Here is a 24026-nt window from a genome sequence, read left to right on the forward strand (position 1 = left end):
GTTATCACTTTCTGCAGTGTTTTCTGTTTTATTTAAAGTGTATTTCTGTAGATATTTTGCAGATGATGGGATACTGCAGATTGCCAACGTGAGCCACAAAGACCAGGGCATGTACACTTGCTGGGCCAGAACTTCACTGGATGAGGACATGGCTTCCGCATATCTCATAGTGCTGGGTGAGTGAGAGAGTTCATCCGAGGAGACACAAAACACCATCGACCTCGATCATATCTCACAGTAGGGATGGACAAAATGATTCTACATGAACCATTTGCTGTATTTTTTGACTCCACTAGATGGTGCTCTATGTTCAAAATATGGCAAAAGGCATGCCCCAAAGCAAACCAAAAGCATCATCTAGTAGGGTCATAAAATACAGCAAATTATTCATTTTGTCATTTTGTCCATCACTAGCTCAGACCATTTTCACCAATTTGCAGGTCTGGAGATTAAAAAAAACCCATTAAACTCCAAGTTTTTTTCCTCTGTGTTTTGTCTTCATTATGGTCAATCAGAGTAAACAGTAGGAGTGAAACATGAGTTTTTTGCATTACAATGCTCTGTTTTTTCTGTTATTGCTTAAGACGTCCCCGACGCGCCAACCGACTTGGTCCTGTTTGAGCACAAAGACAGGAGTGTGAGGCTGAAGTGGATGCCGGGGGATGACCACAACAGCTCGACCACAGGTAATAAGCACATTAATCTGACCTCGCTGGTGAAAAAATGGCAGGAAACCAAAAGTAGTAAACACTCCCTAAGGCCGAGGAAGGACGCCACGGTTTAAAACGGAAATGCCAATGAATTTATGATGACCTCTAATAGAGCTCATTTTCTGAAGGAGGACAGGGCAATTTTCACAATATTTATTGACAGTTTCATCTGATAAGAAAGCAGGCACCTTGGACACCTTTCATTTGCAGTACTGACAGAGCTGAAAATCAGATGTCCAGATAAAGTAGTTATGGACTCTCGATGGGACACCCACCATGTACAGAGTCAGACGTGTTTGTTCTGTGAACAGAGTTCATTGTTGAATATGAAGAGAGCCAGTGGGAACCTGAGAAGTGGAAAGAGATGCTCCGAGTCGCCGGAAATCAGACCTCGGCTCTCCTTAAGCTACACGGACACGTAGATTACCGGTTCCGAGTGGCTGCCATGAATGCTGTAGGAAGAGGAGAGTTCAGCGAACCCACCGGACGATATAAAACTCCTCCTGCAGGTTTCTTCCCCTTCTACTAGTGATTTACAAAACGATGCTTCATGGTCCATTTGCTGTATTTTTTGATTTGCTTTGGGACATGCTTTGTGCCCTTGCTTGAACAGAGAGCACCATCTAGTGGGGTCAAAAAATACAGCAAATGGTTCATGAAGCTTGATTCAATACATTTTACTTATTTTCAGATTTACTTTTTCTCCACATCACCTTATACTTGATTAGCTACTTAGCTGCTATTCACCCAAAGGAACTCACAGTTTTTACCCACATATACAACTGGATACATTTAGGTAAAGCACCTTACTCAAGGGCCTTACAGCGTAAATCCGATTCAGATTTTAATCAGCTGCAAGACCATGTCCATAACCACCATGCCACCTACTACACAGCTAAGCAACTGCCCGAATTGAGATCATGCTGTTCCTTGTAGTCTAACTAATGCAGGAAAAAGTTTCCAAAATTTATATCCTCATATATATATATATATATATATATACGCATAACATATTAAAATTTTAATGCTTGTCAATTGCATTTTTTGAAAACAGTTTTCTATGTATGTATAAATGCTTCTTACATTGTCTGCATGGGAGGGAAATTTCCATTTAAAATATGGATAATGCATATTTCAATTTTTTAGCTCCTGACAGGAATCCCGAAAATATCAAAATTGAAGGTCATTTGCCAGATGAGATGGATATTAAATGGGAGGTAAGACAAATGAAAGATGTCACTGTTCTTCATCAAGTGGTGGTCAACAGCTTTGCTTCTAGTAGTGAGAGTGTTTATCTTCAGTTATACATTTGACTTAAGTGGTTAATAACCTCCCCAGACAAATAAACAAACATTTAAATACTCTCTGTGTACTTTGCGGTGAGGGGACATTACTCTTGCCGTTCCACATTTTCCATCAGTTCAACTGACTACCGTTTCTGAATAATCAGTTATTGCTCTTTTGCTTTTTGCGATGCTGCTGCTTCCAACTTTTAATTGTATTTGGTCTTTGATAGTATGAATATCATGATGATGCAATAATGCAATTAACAATGCTACAAAGTAATGAATATAATATGACATCCTAGCGAGTTAGTAAAGACCAAATCTCACATCATTCTCTGGCAGGATATACTGTATTGTGATTAATTGCGATGTCTTTATCTCTTAAGCCTCTGCTGCCCATTGAACACAATGGTCCAGGACTGGAATACAAGGTGAGCTTCAGACGTTCAAACACAGAAGAGAAATGGAAGGAACATGTGGTGAAAAGGCACTCCTTCATTGTGAAGAACACCCCCACATTTGTGCAATACGAAATCAAGATCCAGGCCAGGAACCACCAGGGCTGGGGGCCAGAACCCAAAGTGGTGACTGGCTATTCTGGAGAAGACTGTAAGTACACATGCTATTAGTCTAGTGCTGGTTAGGCGAATGAGTGAAATTCAGTAGTGAAAAGATAGCTGTCATGACTGTGCGGAGCACGGACGAGGGCAGCAGGCGAGGAAGAAGAGGAGTCGGGAATAAGGGGTTTAATAGACAGACAGACAGACAGGACAGAAAACGTCATAACACTACAATGACCAGACTGGAGAAACAAACTGAAATGCAGACTAAATACATAGAACTAATGACAGCAACAGGAAACAGTTGGTGAACATGGGGAGTCCACACGGGGTAGATGAGGGGGCGTGGCCACATGGGAGGACCGGACAAGCGGGGCAGGACACAGCTGAAGTTTCAGCTAGAATATTTAAGCAGTTTGTTGGTGTTGATTAATCCCCATGCACTGTTCCTCAGCAGGATCCTTGAGGGACTTTAGTACAGTCCTTTGGTTCAGGTTACTTTAAAAGAGATTGAATGCTAAGTCATCTTACTTTGAAATTGAAACTCATTCTAAGACTGGCCTTCAAGGATTCAAACTAACCATAGCTGCCTCAGCTATACCCAGTCAATGTTTCTGCTTCTGTCAGATACATGAGACCTTTGTGGTATTTCCATCCTGTCAAGGGAAAGGATCCATACTAGTCTTTCTCACTGTCTCTGATTCCTCAATGGTGGTATCTTCTGAATCCCCATACCCTCTATCCATACCCATACCCTGTTACTCGACTTTTGCAGTCTGATACAGCGATAGACTTTGAGTATCCCAGATGAAATCCTTCGACCATCTCTGAATTCACTTTCATGTGAGAGTGCACAGAACACATCTCTTTTCCGTCGGGTGCAGTGGCTTGAGATGCACGTGTGAACATCTCTCAACGTTCCCCGAAGGGTTAAGGTTCATTTATACTTTTGCGTACCCCAAACGAGTTTGATGGGCCAAATAGCCTCCTCTCGTTTGTAAATTTCTTATGTCCTAATGTACACAGTTGGTACACTGTAGGTACGCCTATACTATACTATAGCCTGAGCCGTACCTCCCCAGAATTATAACTGAATATCGCAGCGATTCTGACCGTGCGCAACTTTGAATACTCAGGATGACATAGTCCAGTCGCCTAGACCATGGCGTAAAAGTTGTGTAAACCCAACACTGGAGTATGAATCAGCCTTTTGGGTGGGAAGTCCAAGCCCCTGAGGGGTTTCACTCTCAAACACCAACAATTTCTTTGGAGCGTCCAGATAATTTTGGCCCTTTTTGGCTGAGGGAAAATTTGGCCACCTGGGGCATGACTGCTTTAGAGAAGATGTGTCCTTTTTTGTGCAAAATTATTTAGTTTTTATTGGATTTGAGTTTTTATTCTTATTTGTGCACTTCACCATCAGATTATCAAAAGTCTTTTTTATGGTATAATTGGTTTATGGATGTTTTTTATCATCACTTTTGTCTTCCTTACAAGAGTGTTTGCTCATTGTTAGCATTTAATCATGACCTTTAGTGAAATTCAGTCCTTTCTTTGAATTCAGCATGAAAGATCGATCTATCTATCTATCTATCTATCTATCTATCTATCTATCTATCTATCTATCTCTTTTTTCTCGCATCATATGATTCAAAAGAGTGATCACTCATGTATATTATTCACTTTGCATGTGCATTTATGGGGGTGGCATGGTGGTGCAGTGGTTAGCACTGTTGCCTCACACCTCTGGGACCCGGGTTCGAGTCTCTGCCTGGGTTACATGTATGTGGAGTTTGCATGTTCTCCCCATGTTGTCGTGGGGTTTCCTCCGGGAACTCCGGTTTCCCCCCACAGTCCAAAAACATGCTGAGGCTAATTTGAGTTGCCCATAGGTATGCATGTGTGAGTGAATGGTGTGTGAATGTGCCCTGCGATGGGCTGGCCCTCCATCCTGGGTTGTTCCCTGCCTCATGCCCATTGCTTCCGGGATAGGCTCCGGACCCCCCGCGACCCAGTAGGATAAGCGGTTTGGAAAATGGATGGATGGATGGATGTGCATTTATTTGTGTTTTTCTTATTTAATGCTATATTTCACACCTGGGACCCAGTAACTTCTTTAACTAGAGCTCTCACGACGATTTTTCTGTTTGTATCTTGTCATGCAGTCCCTTCTGCAGCTCCAGAGGATGTGGCCGTTGACGTCTTGAATAACACATTGATCAAGGTCACCTGGGCTCGCGTCTCCCAGGACAAGCTGAACGGGCACCTGGGAGGATACAGGGTAATAATTCCTCCTTAAATGTTATTGCGCTTTTTACACGGATGGAAGAAGGGGATACAAACCTTGTCCTTATCCCTCTCTATGTTTCCTGATCCCTCGTTAAACCCGCTAGATCGCAAAATCTTTCCGTCTTCCTAAGTTTGTATTTGATCCACAGTATTTCCGATGTGCATAACTGCTTACAGCGTTTTCTGTCACAGCAGCATACTTCTCCTGTAGCTCCCTGAAGCCCTGAACCGCGGTGTCTCATTTGGTGGCTTAGGTGAACTGGTGGAGGTTCCGGAGCCTTCTGGACTCGCAGAGAGGCCAGGGGGAGAAGCATTCACTGACATTTCCAGGGGACAGAAACCATGCAATAATCCCAGGGCTGAGACCCTTCTCTGAGTACAGCCTGATTGTCATGACATTCAATGGAAGGGGAAATGGGCCAGGGAGCCACTCAGTGACCTTCAAAACCCCAGAGGGAGGTAAGAGAAATGGAGGTGTTAGAGTACCAGCCTCAAAGGCAAAGTGAAAGTCCCCTCTGTCCAACACAATTAGGTAAAATCTGCAACCAAGCAGACCGTAAAGACTCTAAAGGCTGGAAAGCTGATTTTTGTTGATATTTCTCTCACATTTCCTTCACACAGTTCCTGAGAAAATCCCAATACTGAGGGCCACTAATGCCCAAAGAAATTCCATCACACTTGTCTGGGCGCCCCCTCTAGAGGCCAACGGCGTCCTCACTGGCTATTTCCTGGAATATCAGCTGAGTAGGTGCACCTGATCGGTATAATTCAGTTCTGTCATTTTCCCGTCTCTCGGCGGATGGTTGCTACTGGAAGTGTAGAGAATAGCCTGGTCTTACCACAGGGACGCAGCGCAGTGCCAATTTCCACAAGCTGCACCATGAAGAGTACAGTATGACTAATGTTGTGTATTTCAATGCTAAGTGGAATGTGATTATTGGGCATAGACTGAAATAATAGCATCAGATTCGGAAAGAAAATATTTCATCTACTGCAATAAAAAATCATCAGGTGGGGTAACTTGGCAAGCTATCAGACATCATCCATGAAGGCGGAGCTACACTATATGGACAAAAATATTGGGACACCCTTAGTAATTACAGGCCACGCCCATTAGCCTTTCCAGAACAGTACAGGCTGTTATAGCAACTAAGGGTTATCCAGCTTCACATGAATTCTCTTTGATTGAGAGAGAGATATTGGACAAGCTGGTGTCCCAGTGCTTCTGTCCATACAGTGAACCTGGACATCGTCCATGAAGGCGGGTGCTGGGGATGCACTGGGCCTCCTGACGGTGAGGTTGGTGCAGGACTTGACAGAAACAGCAGGGCTGGGCATTGCGTGTGCCTGATGCTTTCATCTTGTTACCGCGCTAATGACTCTGAGTCGGCCGCTATGGCCTTCGGAGACCCCAGCCAACCTGTCGCCGACACCGGGATTCATGGCGCAGGCACTCCATTCAAAATTTCTCCTCATCTTCCTTATGACGCCAATAATAAAAATGATAATCAGCATCATAATGCTGATTTGTGTATTGATACATGAACTGTAAACATTTGCCCTTAGTAAAGTCTTACAGTAGTAGCACTACCCACACAATGTAACAAAAATATAACGGTCATTTATAAATTGTTCCTCTTATCATTCAAGATTATGAACCTACTATGGTGGGGAAATAATGGCTCAGATTTTTCAGACTGTCATCAGTTTTTATCGAGAAATTCCACTAAAGAGCTTGTTCCAGCATGTTACTTTAGCAGAAATCAATACCAAATAATGCATAGCTTATAAAAATGGATTTCCATGCATTATGCATCATCAGTGCAGTCCAGCGGACAATTCAGTACATTTGCATAGCGCAAGGATACACTGTAAAGCTGCCTGAGGATTAACAACCTGAAAAAATATATATTGTTTTTATTCCCCTCAAATAAACGCACTGTATATTAATGTATTTTCATTGGTTAATATTTATAGCATTTCCTCAAGAATAACATTATGTCATACAGCTATCATGATACAGGACAGTTATTTTAAAATGGCAGGCAGGCCTGTAGCAGGGAAAAGAGGAAATAAGTGTTAGTCGCCTGTTTTTCTAAGGGTTATGTGAACGTATAAATGAGAAGGTTTAATCTTTCTGGAGTATGGATTTTTAGGGCCCGGTGGAAGCACTCATGTGTCATGCCAGACATAATAAGCTCCGCCTTCCTCCCTGTGATGTCAAAGGAACTGAACAGATACAAAGGTGTCGAACTGTCAGATTCAGCTGCAATGATTCATCTGCAGAGTTTCAAATTTATGACTTTTTAACAAATCTATATAGCATCAGAATAAGCGCAAAACAGTGTGGCATTCATGGTTGTATTTTTATAATCGTGTTGTAATGGTGAAAATACGTTTAAATGGATGATGGATTTTAGTTTGTGCTTGAATTTTAGTAGTTCAAGGTTAAAGGTAGTACACCTTAGGTCGGTTACTTTAAGTGTCCGATGCGTCCGTGCTGCTCTGATATCCACCCTGCGTTGTCATTTCAAGTCAATGACACTGAAGACTTGGGGAAGCTGCAGTCCATGAACATCAGCTCTCCTGACACCAACAAGTGGGTCCTGGGAAACCTGGAACCTGTCAGCCGCTACAAGTTCTACCTGAGAGGCTGCTCCAGAGTGGGCTGCGGACCGGCCGTCAGCGAGGAGAGCACCACTGCCCTCGAAGCAAGTGAGTGTCACGGGGGACCGGACCCCAGCAGGAGAGACCCCTGGGGCTGCACGCTGGGCAGGGGCTGATGGGGAGGGGGGAGTCACTGTCAAATGACTGACCTCAGAGAAGATAGATAATGTGTAGGAGGGCTGCCACACGTCCAATATTTTCATTTTTCCATCCAAGCATCATTTTGTGGGTAAGCAAAATCATAAGTGTGTCTCCCTGGGTTTCATTTATCATTGTCAGGAAAGAACAAGTGCTTATTGATCGGAGGGTAAAATCCAGCTGTTAAACAATCCCTTTACAATAAAGCGAAAAAGGAAAGAAAGTCAATTTCATGTTACAGATGAGAGAGATAAAAACCTTAAAGATGAAAACCGAACTTAATTTCCTATTAAGTTAGCAAATAAAGATATGTGGAAGATGTACAGTATAAAATACAATTTAAAAGAATTTCTCCATTTCCGTTGCACTCCCTAGTTTATTTACTTAGTTCATAATTTTGCAATTGCAAGTTATAACCACAAATGTAACAAATCAAAGAAATGCTCTGTCCCTCATATTGTAATGGACCAAAATAGTCAAAAAATCCAAAGGAAATAGTCTTATTGCCAATTTACTATGCAACCCTACTTTGGAAAATGATACATTACACAAAGATAACTGCAAGCTCCGCTTTTTTCTGTTCTGGTGTGGATGTAATCACTAAGTCTTTGTCTACACTCAGTGGCCACTTTATTAGATACGCCTGTGTAGTGTCACATAGGAACCCCCTTTTGTCACCAGAAGATCTTGGAGCCTTGGAGCAGTGGACCATTCCTGCACACCGATGCTGTACTGAGCGGCTGCTTTAGCACTTGTGGCCTTCTTGTTATCCTGGCCATTGTCCTCTGGCCGCTCTCATTAACACGGTGTTTTGAGCAACAGGTGCTGACGGGCTGCTTTTTGTTTATGACATAATTCTGTGAACTTGGGATGCAGTGCAGAGTGTGAAAATCCCAGGAGGGAAGCAGTTCCCATCAAAATGGAGTCACCGTGTCTGGCACCAGTTACTACATTGTGTTTACAGTCACCTTCCTCACACATCATGCCCTGTGATGGACTGGCATCCCATTCAGGGTGCCTCCTACATCAAGCCCTATGCTTCCTGGTCTCATTAAGCTCCTGTTCTACTGTACATAAGCAGTTGTGGATGGATGGTTGGATGGATGGATGGATGGATGTTAGGTTATTGTAAATGTGCTTAGAGAAGCATTACTACTGGTTGACAAATGCATTATTGTACATATGTAGATTACGGATTTGGTAGTCAGTATTTTGGAAGTATTTCGGAAAAGTACGCTTTTATTCTACTGGTGATTACTGAACACTTCCCGTATTATATTATATAAAAATATATTTTAAAATATTTAGTTTTAAAAGAAAATGAAAATTGAACAGATACTACGCTACTGCATTAATACATGCCTTCAGGTAACATGGACAAGATACAGAGCTATATATGTCTGTATGAGTTCTATTAATAAGTGGTATGATTAAATAGCAATTATGTAATTTAGTCTTGCCAGCCATTATTATTAAGGTAATTATCCTCAAAGCAACTGCGCTTTATTCAACTTGATTGTGAGTAAATCATAGCTGATTGTGACTAAACAAATCAGTCAGTTTGGTATTAGCCCTGTGATTCTGTGACTCACCAGTCGCCACTGTGTATTAAGCTACCAGTGGCAGATTTCCATGGTCACAGGCTGGGGTCGGCTCTGGGTTAATGCTCTCGGTTTGATACGCGTTCAAATGAGTGGTTTCCCCAACTTTCCACGGGTGAGATTGCCTCTCATTATTCATATTTATTTATCCAAAGTCGCAATTACATCGAGTGAAGGTAAATATTAATCTGGCAGATTATTACGGGGCTTCGAGGTAGCGTGCAATGCCAGCATCCTGGATACAGGGTCACCTTAAGATCAGGTGGTTAAACACTGGCGAGGGCAGCCGTTCGTGCCAAAGTCCGCCGTGCTCTATGGGGTGGGTTGTTCATGAGGAGGCGGTGGACGAGCGGATGCGGGTGAGCAGTGTTCTCCTGGCAGCGAGAAGCCGTGACGACCAGCTGAAGGTGCAGGAGACACGCCATGCTGGGACGCCAGGTGTTACCCGCTCAGCAGAAAGACGGATACAACAGCCAAGACCTTTCTGGAGGAAACATACTGTGTGTAATAGCTTTGGCAAACAAAACGCAGATCTCCAGCTGACTGGCATCACCATAGTTACATTCACGGAGGCGTACTGCGTGCTGTCTCTGCCGTCTTCAGTGTTTATCGTGATAGTGAGATCATCTGCTTTCAATTCATACTGTAACACATCGTGCATGATATTAAAATCTCCGTTCTGTTGAGCCGCTACTTCTTCAGCAAGGTGGGGCCTGCTTCTGTAGGATCCTTTCCTGTGGATGGCTTCTGTGCCTGACCTTCAGTAACACACTAACCTTCTCCACTTCTTCTTCCTTTCTCTCTCTTGTTCCACCCCTATCCAGTCCCTGCCCTCCTGAATATTAGTTCCCATGTAAGCAACAACTTTGCAAAAATTAGCTGGATTCCAGCGAACGAGCACAAGGATTCCGAATTTTTTGTTGCATATAAGGATAACCGTAAGCTACATTTTTTCTTAATTTTGATATTGTGAAAGAGGTTAAAATGATACTGTTTCCATTATGCAGCCAGTTGTCTGATGAGTCAGTTTATTAGTTTGATCTGTATATTTTCTGAGGATGGATAACAAAATTATGCATTGGCTAATGGCTTTATACAGTATGGGATATCGTATCGTATGTTAACACTGCTGACTTGGCTGAAGCAAAACCGGTACAATTAAGACGAAAATCATCTTCAGTGTAATGTGCATGTGTGTGCAGCTAGTGTCATGATACATGATCATCGCTGACTGTGCACCTTCTGTAGGTGAAGGTAACTGGAAGATCTCAGAGGCAGTAAACACCTCTAGGAACTTCCACATCATTCAAGGGCTCGAACCTGGGACCGTGTACACTGTGCGCCTTTTGACTAAGAACTGGGTCGATAATTCTAGTATTTTTGAAGATGTTATCAAGACCAGGGGGAAAGGTGAGATGATGAGGGACTATGCTTGAAAAGGAGGAAAGGAACAAAATTAACTGATATGTTACAACCACGGCGAAATGAAATGACAGACATCTTATTGAAAAGCAGCCTATGATACTAGCATGAAATCAATTTGGTGAAAAATAAGTTGAATTGTGAGAGAATGTTATAGAATGTTCAGTTCTCGCTTGTTAGTTATTCATGCTCTGCCTTTCTTTGACACTAGCCCCGAGTTTGCTCCTCTTGAATAAACAAGCTTGTTATAGATATTTGTTGTTAGTGGGACAATGTTTGACGTCATTGTAAGTATACTGCCTGCTAGCTAAAGCCAGACAGGACATGGTGAACATCTTCACGTGGTTAAGGCTGATTGTGATCAAGGTGTTTTCTCCTCAACAGGTCTGGCCAGCATTCACGGAGGAATATCCACCCAAAGCTGGTTCATTGGGTTAATGTGTGCAGTGGCATTTCTTACACTCACAGTTCTAATCGCCTGCTTCATCAACAGGAATAAAGGAGGGAAATATTCTGGTAAGTGCCTCTTTTTTTACAGAAAACTCATTACCAGTGAAAGGCATCTTCCCTGTATGAGATATGGAAATCCATGCAGGAGCTTTCCCCGTTAAAGCTGACCAAAAAGAAAATCGCGGCAGTACTTCAGGGCCTCTCTGGATCATTGTCTTCCTTTCTTGCCGTTACAGTGATATTTGGAATTCCAATTACTAAAAGAACCACATCAACAATGTACAAGGACGTCGGAGGTCACAGACCAAATAGGGGGAGGCGCAGATGAAAACACATTTAGCCGTTTAGCTCCTATAGCTCCCCTGGGAGCTTGTGAAGGCCTGGCTTTGTGTTAGAGCTTCTGCTCCTTATCTGGAGCCTCTGAGTCTTACCACTTTACATTCAAACTCTATAACCTGGCTTGTAAGAGAGATCAGGAGTCAGAGCCAAAGCAGTGTTATGCCGCCCCGCTCAGTCGCTGCTAGTATGAAATACTGCAGTCATATAACAAAAAAGAAAGTCATATTTTGCCTTTCAACAGCTGGTAGCAGAAAACTCTACTCACCTCCTGCCTTCCCTTCCCTTCACAGAAATTATTCATAATATACATATGTGTGTGTGTATTTATATACAGTATATACAAGCACACTTAAGCTGAAGCAATGTATCTTAACTTAATAGCCTCGTGTAACTTAATCCTGAAGGGATTCAACCAAATAGCAGTTTTAGAAGAATGAAAACTATCCATACAATTCTGCGAATATCTATATCTATAATCCTCCAAATGCCTGGGGGTTTATGTATGGGAGCCGCTACAGAAATATGACAATGTACGTTGCATATCACTTGACAAGATGCATGTCTCTTATTATGACTTATCATGAGACGTTGTTGTTTTTCTGACTGTTTCTCTTCTGCGCTGTGTAGTCAAGGAGAAGGAGGACCTACACCCAGACATAGAGTCACAGGGAATGAATGATGACACATTCTGCGAATACAGGTATACGGACTTTATTTTGACTCTTGTCCATCACATGTATTACTGCTGCATTTTCCGTAATTTAATTCATGGGCTTTTCTCATTGTGAAGCAAACCTAATGTGCATCAATTTGCCAAAGAAGCAACACAAGCACCGTCACGCGAGACACATTATGGGAGCCGTTTACATGTAGGTGCTAAACAACATTTTGTTGTTTACACGACAGAAATTTTGCAATTTGTTGTGATTGTTAATCCATAGACTGTGGCGGTGGAGCATTAGGGGATCTGGGATTTTAGCCCGTTACCTTTAGATGATGGCTGTGTGAAACGCGGGGCAACAATCAGCGTAAGTGGCAAGCGCACATCTCCAGGACATACAGGTCACCACTGCAGCAATCACGTCCATAACACAGAGGGAGGCCAACATCAAAACAGCAGAGCTGTGGGCTGCACTGAAAGCTGGGCTCAGCTCTTTGCAGGAATTAAGAGATACGATGTGTTCTTGGGGGGCGGCATGGTGGCGCAGTGGTTAGTACTGCTGCCTTCCACCTCGGGGATTAAGGTTTGAGTCTCCGCCATACCTCCATGTGTGTGGAGTTTGTATCTTCTCTCTGTGCTGTCGTGGGGTTTCCTCTGGATACTTCAGGTCCCCCGCCGCAGTTTAAGAACGTGTTTAGCTGTATTGGAGCCACCAATACCAAATTTCCTGTAGGTGTCTTTGAGTAGGTCCCCATTCTGGGTTGTTCCCTGCCTTGTGTTCACCTGAATAGGACACGTGGTTTCAGAAAATGGATGGATGGATGTGTACTTTATGTACTTCTTCCAAGCCCCAGTCTTTGTGGCATGGACAGATAAACCTTTGGTGAGCTTAAGTGAGCTGAAATCCTGAATATTTTGGTCCTCCCTGTTTGAAAAAGTAAAACATGAATTGCACACATGTTGCAGCCGATCGTCAGGTTTCTAAGGCCTTCAGTGATGCTGTTAGCTTGTTAGCCTAAGGACCGGGAACGCTTCCTTCGTGCCCCGAACCCAAGGTCTTCCCCTGTAGTCTCAGTGAGAGTGTTAGCGATTAGACATGACTATGGTGAAGTAACATTTAACTGCCTTCTTCCTTGGTATGTGTCTGTACAGTGACAATGATGAGAAGCCGCTAAAGGGCAGCCTGCGCTCTCTCGATGGGGACATGAAGGCCGCAGACAGCGGGGACAGCCTGGTGGACTACGGAGACGAGGATGGACAGTTCAATGAGGACGGCTCATTCATCGGCGAGTATGCGGGGCGCAAGGCGCGAGAGTCTATGGAAGTTAAAGGGACTGCTCCAATCAGCGCGTGAGGACAGGAGTGTTAAGATCCATCGCTAGGACACCACTGTGATGTCATTTGTGGACCACGCTGTGATGTCATTTATGGATGGAAGTAGGAAATAAATTGGCTTCATCTATGCGGTGGACTGAAAGTCCACACAGAAGTTATGATGGTGCCTTCAGCCCATCTCCACCTTGATTCTATGTGGCTCAGTGCCTGTTTATTGTTACAGATTTGCGATCATTCCTAAATTTATATATTTCAGTGGCTTTTTTTATATCACTGTAAAACTTTAGGTTGCTGACTGTTTTTTTGAATGCAGCAACTCTTTGTATTTCAGTCATATGTACAAAATAAAAAGACACATTTCCGTGCAAAATGTGGTTTCTCCTGCAGGTTCTCAAGCCAGCGTTTCTCTGTATAACGGCATGCAAGTGTTTTGTGCATTTATGTATTTGTGCTTTTCCTTTGCCAAGGATATTGTTATATTTTATATTTGAGGTACAGACTTTACCTGCAGTTTTATAGTATATTAAACCATGTACATACTCAAGTATTTCTTGTTTAATTATCTTCACTCACGCTTGAAAAATTGTTGGAGTGTTAGGATTGATAATTAAACCGAATTGTAGTCAAACAGAATAGGCTTCATCTTGGGCTTGTGAAAATCATTGTATCATAAACATATACAGTACTGTAAATTTAGGTTGTGCCTTCATTTTTTATATAATCTTCACATTTTATTTAGCTATAAATGCATTTATAAATTGTTTGGGTTTTTTGCAGTTTTGCCATTATAAACACATCAGTTATGACATCATACATTCAGAGAAGACATTAGTTATATATCAGACCCAAGATACTAGTTACAAGCTAAGTAAGTATTATATTACAGCTATCAGCATAATTAATTAATACACTGTCCACAATGGGAACCATTTAAAAGAACAAAAATGTTAGGAAATAGTATAAAATTGTGACAATGATACATTGTTTTTTATTAGCCATCTTTATCGGTCTACAGTAAAAAATAATTGAGGTCATTTTGCCAAAAAATGACCTTTTAACTGTGCTTGTACTATATTCATTCAGCATCCTTCCATATCAGTTCTATCAATTTGTTTCTAGTTTGGGTGGTAAAACTAAAAAACCGCTGATACTGAGGCCTCAGGGAAGGAATATCAGGAGCAAAATGTCAGTTTGCAATTAAACTGCTATTTATATAATTACTGCCTTTTTTGTTAGGGGTGTAACATGTCTAACACATGGGTGTAGTGTCATTGAATTACTATTTGTAGTTGGTCATCATCTAAAAACAATATTCATGATGCATGGAGTAGTGTAGTAAGATTAATGAACAAAAAGTGTATGCTTTCTGCTAATAAACTCAACATTCATAAAGTGAAAGTCTGTACTTCCAAATATCACTCCTATGGATTTATACTTGGCAGTTGAAAGCAAGGAATGTGATTATTGTTCCTTGTAGCTAAGGATGTGCAAAGAGATGTGTTTGTTTGTTTTTTAACTTTCTTAACTGGTAATACCTGAAGGATATGATAGAAATAAACATGAAATAATGTAGCAAGTGAGTTTGTATTACTGTCATTTGATGTCAGGCAGAAAAATGCATGCGATTCTTCTAAGTTATGTCGAAAATTACACTCTGCTGAAATGTTGCGAGTTGAGATTGATTAATCAGACAATATGGATTTGGCAGCGTTTTACTCTACATCATAAAAATGTGACAGTTCAGCTTTTGCTTGAAAACATTGAATTTTCAAAAAACAAATGTATAAAGAAACAAATTGAGGAACTCAAGTTTTCAGCTATCCACCCTCTAAGACGTGACATTCGAAAGCTACAAGTTAAATGAATAACATACAGCCCTTCTGCTGTCCTGCTGTAATTAAATTTTCACCAAGTTCCTTTGCAGACAAGCTTTGTCCTCTGTATTCAGTTAAGCTAAAGATGAACGAATTGAAAACAGAAAGGTCACTCTCACCGAAACAGGTTGCTGAAAAGCCTGTAAGACTTGAGGAAACATTTTCAGAATAAGAAACCTCCAAACGAATTCACCTAAATCACCTTGAATACTATAAATAACTCAGGTCAAACTAGGCATTTCCCTATACGGCCCCAATGAAAGCCCACTGTGTGATGCAGTAGAAGAACTGGTGAGTTAAAATGCAGGAGAAACATGGGCAACTCTATCCCACAATTCTGTGCCTCAAGCTGCTCTCAGCTTCCAGGTCGCACCCTTAATGGCATTTTTAACTATATTTGGTGCGTAAGAAAGCACAGCCCTGGACTTTTTGGTTCCAATCGTTACCATCTGCACATCTCAGGAAGCCATGGAAGTCTGACCTGCGTGTAAAAGAGACAGAAAGCTAGAATGTCTGCTTTAGTGTATACTTCTCTTCTTCCACTGGAGACAACTGCCATTTAATACACATTTCACTATGAAATTCTGGAATAAGAAGTTGAAGCAAAATGAATTAAATCTCTCACCTAATAATAATTTCTTTACATACATTTTTCAGCTGCCAAATTTTGTATTGCTTAACTATAACACTATATTGCACATTCTTATTTGAATAAGGATAGCGATTTCATTTTTGAACCAAAGTATGATTTCTTTTGTACTTGTAAAATATGTTTTATCATTACCTTGAACTTGTATCAAGTTTAACATTGACCCATCCTTGTCTGTATATTGACATCTATTTGTGAAGTTAAGTAGTTGAATTTGTCTTTAATGAAGGCTAAATATTACGAAAAACAACACAAATGTAATATAGGCTCATTGTGTTCTTTCTGTTGTAATGTGTTGCTGTTTTGAAGTAATAAAATTATATTCCATCAAAATGGAGTTAATAGCTTTGCTTCATAAATCGAATAAGTAAACAAATTCTACTAGACATTTCCTCCGGCTGTTATGCGAATAATTCAGTTTTTTCCATAGAGATTGTATTGTGTATAACTTACTTAGCTAGTGTATATTAGCTGTTCTGATAGCAGTGCGGTATTGTCACCTTGTATCCCCAGTGCTGTTGTTTATCCCGACACAGTACTTGTGAAGTTTGCACGCTCTCACAAATGCTCCAGTACATTTCCTCTGGGGGCTCCAGTATCCTGCCAGTGTAGGATAGGTGTGTTAATGTTTTTAGTCTACCCTTAGAGGGTGTGTGTGTATGTGGTGTGTCTGTGTGTTTTGTATATGTTATACATTATGTATATAATATATATTATTTATATGTTGTGGGGACCATTTTTTTGGTCCCCATGCGGTAAAACTCAATTTTATAAAAAATCAGTGACTGCTATGAAAAAACTAAAAATGCAAAAACTCTTGTATTTTGCCTGGTTACTTATGGTTTTGGTTAGGGCAGGGTGGGGGTTAAGGTTGTCATAGTTAGCGTTAGCATTTTTGCCGTAGAAGTAAATGAGCGGGCCCAATGAGGATGGTATTCTGGCATGGGCTCCCCGGCTGGCCTGCATCCGATAAGTGGTTCTGGGATGATGAATAATCCCACAGGTTAAAAGGATTCTCCTCCACCAAGCCCAGCTTTACACAGCCACATCGGACCCCATGCAGCCTGGAAATGAGCTGCTGGTCGGCGGCTCTGGATGACGATACGATCACTGCTTGGTGCTGCCCAGTAATCTGCACCTGTTCGGGAATAGAAATGCTCCCTAATTCCTGGAAATTCAATAGGTTCCAAATCTGATTGAGGTGTTTATCCGCGAGGAACATCGTCGTCGAAGCGTGAGACGAGACCCCAAGCACGGTGGCGTCGCCTTTCATTGCTTCTGGAGCGGCGTTCAACGCTCTCCCAGGATCGATGTATTTAGCAGTGGGTCCTTCCTCCGACAGCTCCGAGGCGGGAATGTAGGCCACCAAAAAAGCCGCTAGACAGGATCCCTATGGGGAGGGACAGATGGGTTCTGTTCTATCCCACTGTAATCAAGGCGAGTCTCGGGGTGGAATTTTACAGTTTACACTTAATCCGACAGGGTCTTGGGAGGAGCTTTACCTTGTCTGACATAGACACACTTCTTACACCACATACATATAGTAAAACAGAATTCATTCATACACAGAAACTAAAAATTAAATGGTGCCTCAATTCCCATTTGTGAAAACACACTAGAAAGCTTCTTTGAGACAAAGACACAAATATACAGGTTAGTGCAGAGCTTGGGGTTCGAGTGCAGGCCGGCCGGCCGGCTTGCTGCAGCCCTGGAGCTGCCAAGGCTTAGGGGCCTTACTCAAGGGTGCAGTGCCGGCATCAGTCTGCCCTCGGGGAGTCCAACTGCTGAGCAACACACCGCTCCATACATAGAATCGAATATATATATACTGTATAGGATGGCCCCCCTATATGCAGAATAGAATATAAAGTCAGAATGGCTTCCCTATATGCAGAATAGAATACAAATATAGAATAGCTGGCCTATACTGTACATAGAATAGAATAGAATAGAATAGAATAGAATAGAACACCTCCCCTAAACATTGAATGGAATGCAAAGATAGAATGCCATCCATACAGTATACACTGGATAAAATACGTATATATATAAACAAAGAATATGCACAATATATGAACAAATGTATTGGGGCACTTGGCTATTACACCTACAGGATCTTTTATGACATCACATTCTAAATCCATAGGCATCAATATGGAGCTGGTCCCCGCTTTGCAGCTATAACAGCTGGCACTCTTCTGGGAAGGATTTCCACATGATTATGTCTGTGAGAATTTTTGTCAATTCATCCAGAAGAGCATTTGTGAGGTTAGGTACTGATGTTGGACATGAAGGCCTGGCTCGCAATCTCCGTTTTAGTTCATCCCAAATGTGTTGGATGCGGTTGAGGTCAGGACCAATCAGGTTCTTCCATACAAAACTCACCCAACCATGTCTTTATGGACCATGCAGTGAGTACTGGGGCACAGTCATGCTGGAACAGAAAAGGGCCTTCCCCAAACTGTTCCCACGGAGACGGAGGTATATAATTGTCCAAAATGTCTTGGTTTGCGAAAGCATTAATAGTTCCCTTCCCGGCAACTCAGGCCTGAAAAACAACCCCATACCATTATCCCTCCTCCAAACTTTACAGTTGGCACAATGCAGGCAGGCAGGAAACATTCTCCTGGCATCCACCAGACTTGTCCATCAGACTGCCAACCAGAGAAATGTGATTCGTTACTCCACAAAACACGTTTCTACTGCTCCAGAGTCCAATGGCTGTGTGCTTTACACCACTGCATCCGACGCTTGGTGTTGCGTTTCGTGACATAAGGCTTGAATGCAGCTGCTTGGCCATGGAAGCCCATTCCATGAAGCTCACAGTACACAGCTTGTGCTGGGGTTAATACCAGAGGAAGTATGAAACTCTGCAGTTATTAAGTCAACAAAACATTGGCAACTTTTACAAACTATGTACCTCAGCACTCAGTAACCCTGCTTTGTTACTCTTTGTGTTCTGCCACTGAGCTGAGTTTTTCTTGTTTATAAACACTTCCACTTTGCAATTATACCACTTACAGCAGACCGTGTAATACCTAGCAGGGAATAATTTCACAAACTGACTTATTGCAAACGTGGCACTCTATGACAGTACCATGCTTGAATTCACTGCGCTCATCACAACACAAAAACACAACCCATTCTTTCCCAAATGTTTGTAAACCTGACTGCGTGGCTAGGTGCGTGATCTTATACAGCTGTGGCAGTGGGTCTGAAGGAAATACCTGAATTCAGTCACTGAGAGGTACAGTAATACTTTTGTCCATACACTGTATGTGTAAATTACCTCCCTTATAGGTAGCATAGAATACATACAAGGAGTGCCTCTCTTATACTTAGAACAGACTACATATATTAAATGGTACCCCTACTGTATATGTAGAATAGAATATGTACAGTATATAGAATACCCCATAACTGGAATACAATACATGCGTAGAATACCTCCCAATATGTAGAATAGAATTCATAAATGCAATGCCTTCCCATACATATAATACGACACATACATAGAATACCATGTTGAATATCTCATGTAATTTATTGAGTAATGCAGTGAAAGTGAAAAAAACATCTGCGCATCGTAAAGTCATATATTGTAACACAAACCATCGTAACCCGTGGAATGTCTGAAAATGCGTAGAAATCTCCCCTTATAAAGATAAAAGATAAAGATGCTTTATTGTCATTGCACAGCTACAATGAGATATTGTTTGGAGCACCAGCAGATACACAAAATTTCCAATAAAATCCAAAGAATAAAATATGTACACACACACACACACATACAGTATACACACATTCACAGTGAATAAGGTGCTGCTAAATTAGGGCAATATCTACCTTATGTTGATGGTGCAAGGGAACAGACAGTACGATTACAACAGCTCTCTAAGCAGTTTTACCATGACAGTGCTAGAAGTAGGATGCACATCATTTCAAGCTGAAAAGGACTTATATGCACATAATTCATGATGATGGCATCCCTATCTGAGTTTCCTTAAAATAACATTTAAATCCCACTGGTAACAATTACACAGTTGAGGAATCAAGGTGAAATTTGCTGCTGGCAGCTGTAGTCTCAGGGCATTTTATTACAGGAAGCATATTAGGTCCGATCACAATTTCCCTGCACAGTGCCCATGACATGTGTCTGCACCTGAGTCCCTCGTGTGGGAACCGTCGCATTGCATGTGTTGTGTGGGGCTCGATGACAGCACAGCAGATGCTCTGTGGATATGTTAGTGTTGGGAGGATGAAGATGGACGATCTGGAGGTTGAGTAACTTAGCAATGTTACATTATCAGAAATGTTTCTTTTATACTTGTCGTTACGGTGCTGTTGGAATGGAGTTTTTTCCTTGTTTTTAACTGATTGAAGTAAATAAGTATTTGATTTAATTCAGTCATCGGGGGTGGGGGGGGGGTGTTTCACGAAACAGGATTAAGGGAAAGTTTGACTTATTTCGCCAAGTGTTACAGTCCCCTGTCTAGGGTTGGAGACCAACGGAAAAGGGGAGACGAGACAAGCGGGGAATAGGGAAAGGGTACACAGGAAACAAGAGGGATATTTTTTTATGTTTTTTATTTTTCACAAACACCAGGTGTAACAGACTTCGGGAGTGACGATGGCCAAAACAACAAACAAAACACTGCTACCGAACGAAACCCAATCTAAGCTAATACTACGTGAGATAAACAAATTACAAACAAAACAAAAATACTAACTCCTAGCTCCCTAACCAAACCAACAATAAATCACCACGTCTCGCAAAAACAAAAAGGCAGTCACTCCTTACACACCTAGTTATGAACACACGCAGCAAGCACACAAACCCCGAGCAACGGAGGGAGAAGGCAAAGGGTCGTCGAAAACAGGCAAAGGGTCAAACCAGAAAAACAACAAACCAGGGCAGAAGTACCGAAAAAGGGCGAAGCGAAAATCAAAAACCAAAACTGTCATACACAAGCAATCAAACCAATCAACAATCCAATAATAAATCAAGCAATGAACAAAGCTTTCGAGGTGTGCGATCTGTGGCCTTTTCTTTGCAGAAACAGGAAGTAGCGCCGAAGACAGGGGGTGTGACCAGGTCTTGGAAGAGGAACCGAAGGTAGCAACCGGCGAATGGCGACGAGGACGAGAAGTCTGGAGAATCTGCCAGGACCTCCTGCAAACACTGACGGCACGTTACACTTACGGCATGCAACAACAAGTCTTGCTCATTTAAGTGGGAGTTCCGTTCCATCAACGTGTTTTACATGAATCCCCGCTGAGCTACCAAGGCAACTTAGGCGAGTGATCAAGTCTGCTCCGGACCAGGTTAACTGTCTGACTTTCTTAAACGTTGTCTCAAAGAACGTCCAAAGTGTGGGAACAGATTCCCAAAAGATCGTTCCTCTGGATGAAATTCCACGCTCTCAGTACTCATGGCATGTAATAAATATAATGAAGCCTATAAAATGACGTCTCAGCAATCCGATTAATTCCAAAATAAGTAAAATAAAAGCGAACCCATATTACAAAGGTGAACCATGAAATGCAACGACTGAAAACGAAAAACCCGTTAAAATAATATGAACAGGAAGATACTTTTATATTTTGTTTAGTTAGTCTACTTTGAAAGTTTATCAGTAAAATGCAAAGACAAGATACGATTATTTGTGCAGAACATTTCACATGGATGCAATTTAAAGTATTTAAAGCTTTAGTGGAACAACATGAGGCTAAGTTTAGAGATACCACTAGCTTGAGTCTGACTTTTTCGGGAAAGTCTGGCTTTCTTTAGCTACATAGGAATAGTCCCCTGTACTCACTCATAGAGTTACTGCTTTAAAGTGACTTCCTGATTGTAACATTAAGAAAATCTATGCTGCTGATGCATATAAGGCAATATGGTCACTATACCCATCCTTAATGTAATAACAAATTCACATACATCTGCAAAGTAATGATTATTTGATGAGTGTGTTATTGACTATTGAGCTTCAACAATTTCATTATATTACATCCTTCACTGTAGAGGAATGAACTCAGCGTATCAAACTCACTCAAAGCAGAGCCAGGGTAAGTGAACGCCATGATTCAGATGGAGAGAGTTAATTGAGCAGAAAAAGGACAGATTTCACTAGGAATTCACTTTGAATGGATTTCGCAAGGCCAAGATCAATGATTAAATTTCAAGCGAATATCTAAATTGGCTGAGTCTTTTTGCATATATAGTGGTTATGATTAGGCAATATTAAATGACACAAAAATTTATAAAACTTGGTATAATATGCATTAAAGTTGTTTAAAATTTAATTTCAACAGCTTTTCACAAGATATTTCATTTTTACTAAGCATTAATGCTAAATTATCAGTATTCTACGGAACGCAGTGTCTAATCTATAAATGTACCTTTAAATACCAGAATGGAGTATTAAAGATTAGTTCTTCTTGAGCAAGTCTTTTCAGCAAGTAGGTCTGATTCAGCGATCCCGTTGATGGGGACCGTTTAATTAGCCTGTGTCTTCTGCATGCGCCGGTGCTGAGCTTGCAGCCCTGTAACCCCGAGTCCCATTCAGCACCACTGCGGCATTTGGTCACTCAAGTAGAGAAAAGCAGCAATAACTGATTGCCTGAATGAATTATCACATAAAACTGCACGAAATATCTAAACAGCTCAACGTAAGCAAGGAACACGGTGAAACACAAGAAAGCATAAGATCAGTGCTACAGCACAGCTTCTAACGGAAAATGGTAATTTCACCCAAATGATATATATATATGAATACATCAAATTCAACAAGTACTGCAAATCAAATGGAAGATATGTTCCAGCAAGATGTGACATTTATAGTGTTTACATGCATTTTTATTAACCTCTTAGTATGCAGAGCAAGATCCTGCTGTAAATACAGCAGTCAGCTGCTTCCGGAGGGGAGCTCCGGAAGTTCAGCTACTTCTGCTGGGTGGGGGGGCTGTGGATGACTTCCATCAGAACCAGTCAGCTCCATCAGATCCATATTGCTATACCACTGCAACAGTTTTTAGGTCATAAACCAATCGACCAATCATGGAAAAGGGTATATAAAGCTGTTTTTATAATTAAAATAATCATGGCCAATAGCACGAGTACTGAACACATCGAGATATCAGATGGCATTTTTGCAGATCGTTATACCTCCTTTAATTCACACGTCAGCCGTTGGTTTTCTGCAATAGGAGACAAACACCTGATATGCATATACGTTTTATTCACTTGCGCTAATAGATGTTTATGAAGTATATATATAAAATCCTGCACTGGCATAGCCACTTAAAATACTAGCTTTTCTTCAAAGACAACATGTCTCCTAGGCTAACTTTCAAATAGTGGATTTCAAATAGGGGGTCAAAGGTTTAACGGCCACTGAGAAAGCCCCACACTGGGACACATTAGCTCCCTGCCCGCAGTGACATTTGTCATTTTGCACGAAGGACTCGTCGTCTGTCCCCTCAAGGCGAGCTCGCCACGTCCGTCCTGCCGCTGAGCTGAAAGTGGTGCCTCAGCGTGACCGAGAAGGAACGGACTTCTGGAACCGCAGTATGGTTAAAGGGAAAACTGCTGCGTTAAATGAATTCTTCTCTAATGGATTTGAAAATAAAACAAATGGAAATCAAACAGATAAGGAACATTTTATAAGGTTTACTGGTAACACTTTACTTGAAGGAACACAAATACTTAGGAGTAACTCAGCTCTTGCTGAAGTACAAATCATGAACAAATATAGTAACTACTTGAGATAAAAGATGATCATTAATGATGAACAAACATAATAGTGTCACTTGTGTTATTCATTACTTGTTCTTTCAGTAGTTCCTTAGTAATTCCTTTATCGCTGAATCAGACCTACTTGCTGAAAAGCCTTGCTCAAGAAGAACTAATCTTTAATACTCCATTCTGGTATTTAAAGATTTTACAGAATTCACAGATATACTATCAAATATAGGAACTGCTTGGGATAAAAGATGCATCATTATTTGTTAATGATGAACAGTACATTGCTTATGTTAATCAG

The 24026-nt window shown here is 41.4% G+C and overlaps 1 protein-coding gene across 8 annotated transcripts in view; it reads left to right on the plus strand.

Moving 5' to 3' along the window:
- Nucleotides 1-16314, plus strand: part of chl1b (cell adhesion molecule L1-like b) — a 59408-nt gene extending 43094 nt beyond the window's left edge. For 5 of the 8 annotated variants that reach the window (XM_049023574.1, XM_049023577.1, XM_049023575.1 and 2 more), the window contains 14 exons: nt 52-176; nt 585-686; nt 1022-1219; nt 1857-1927; nt 2383-2605; nt 4722-4837; nt 5100-5304; nt 5467-5589; nt 7381-7560; nt 10076-10189; nt 10500-10661; nt 11058-11189; nt 12090-12162; nt 13276-16314. In XM_049023574.1, coding sequence (XP_048879531.1) covers nt 52-176; nt 585-686; nt 1022-1219; nt 1857-1927; nt 2383-2605; nt 4722-4837; nt 5100-5304; nt 5467-5589; nt 7381-7560; nt 10076-10189; nt 10500-10661; nt 11058-11189; nt 12090-12162; nt 13276-13477 — 2026 coding nt within the window. In that variant the 3' untranslated portion in view covers nt 13478-16314. The remainder of the gene's footprint in view (nt 1-51; nt 177-584; nt 687-1021; nt 1220-1856; nt 1928-2382; nt 2606-4721; nt 4838-5099; nt 5305-5466; nt 5590-7380; nt 7561-10075; nt 10190-10499; nt 10662-11057; nt 11190-12089; nt 12163-13275) is intronic. The other 3 variants (XM_049023579.1, XM_049023581.1, XM_049023580.1) reach the window with 2 other exon arrangements.
- The last annotated feature ends 7712 nt before the right edge of the window (nt 16315-24026 follow it).

Source organism: Brienomyrus brachyistius, chromosome 8, assembly GCF_023856365.1.
Source record: "Brienomyrus brachyistius isolate T26 chromosome 8, BBRACH_0.4, whole genome shotgun sequence".
Classification (NCBI taxonomy): Eukaryota; Metazoa; Chordata; class Actinopteri; order Osteoglossiformes; family Mormyridae; genus Brienomyrus; species Brienomyrus brachyistius.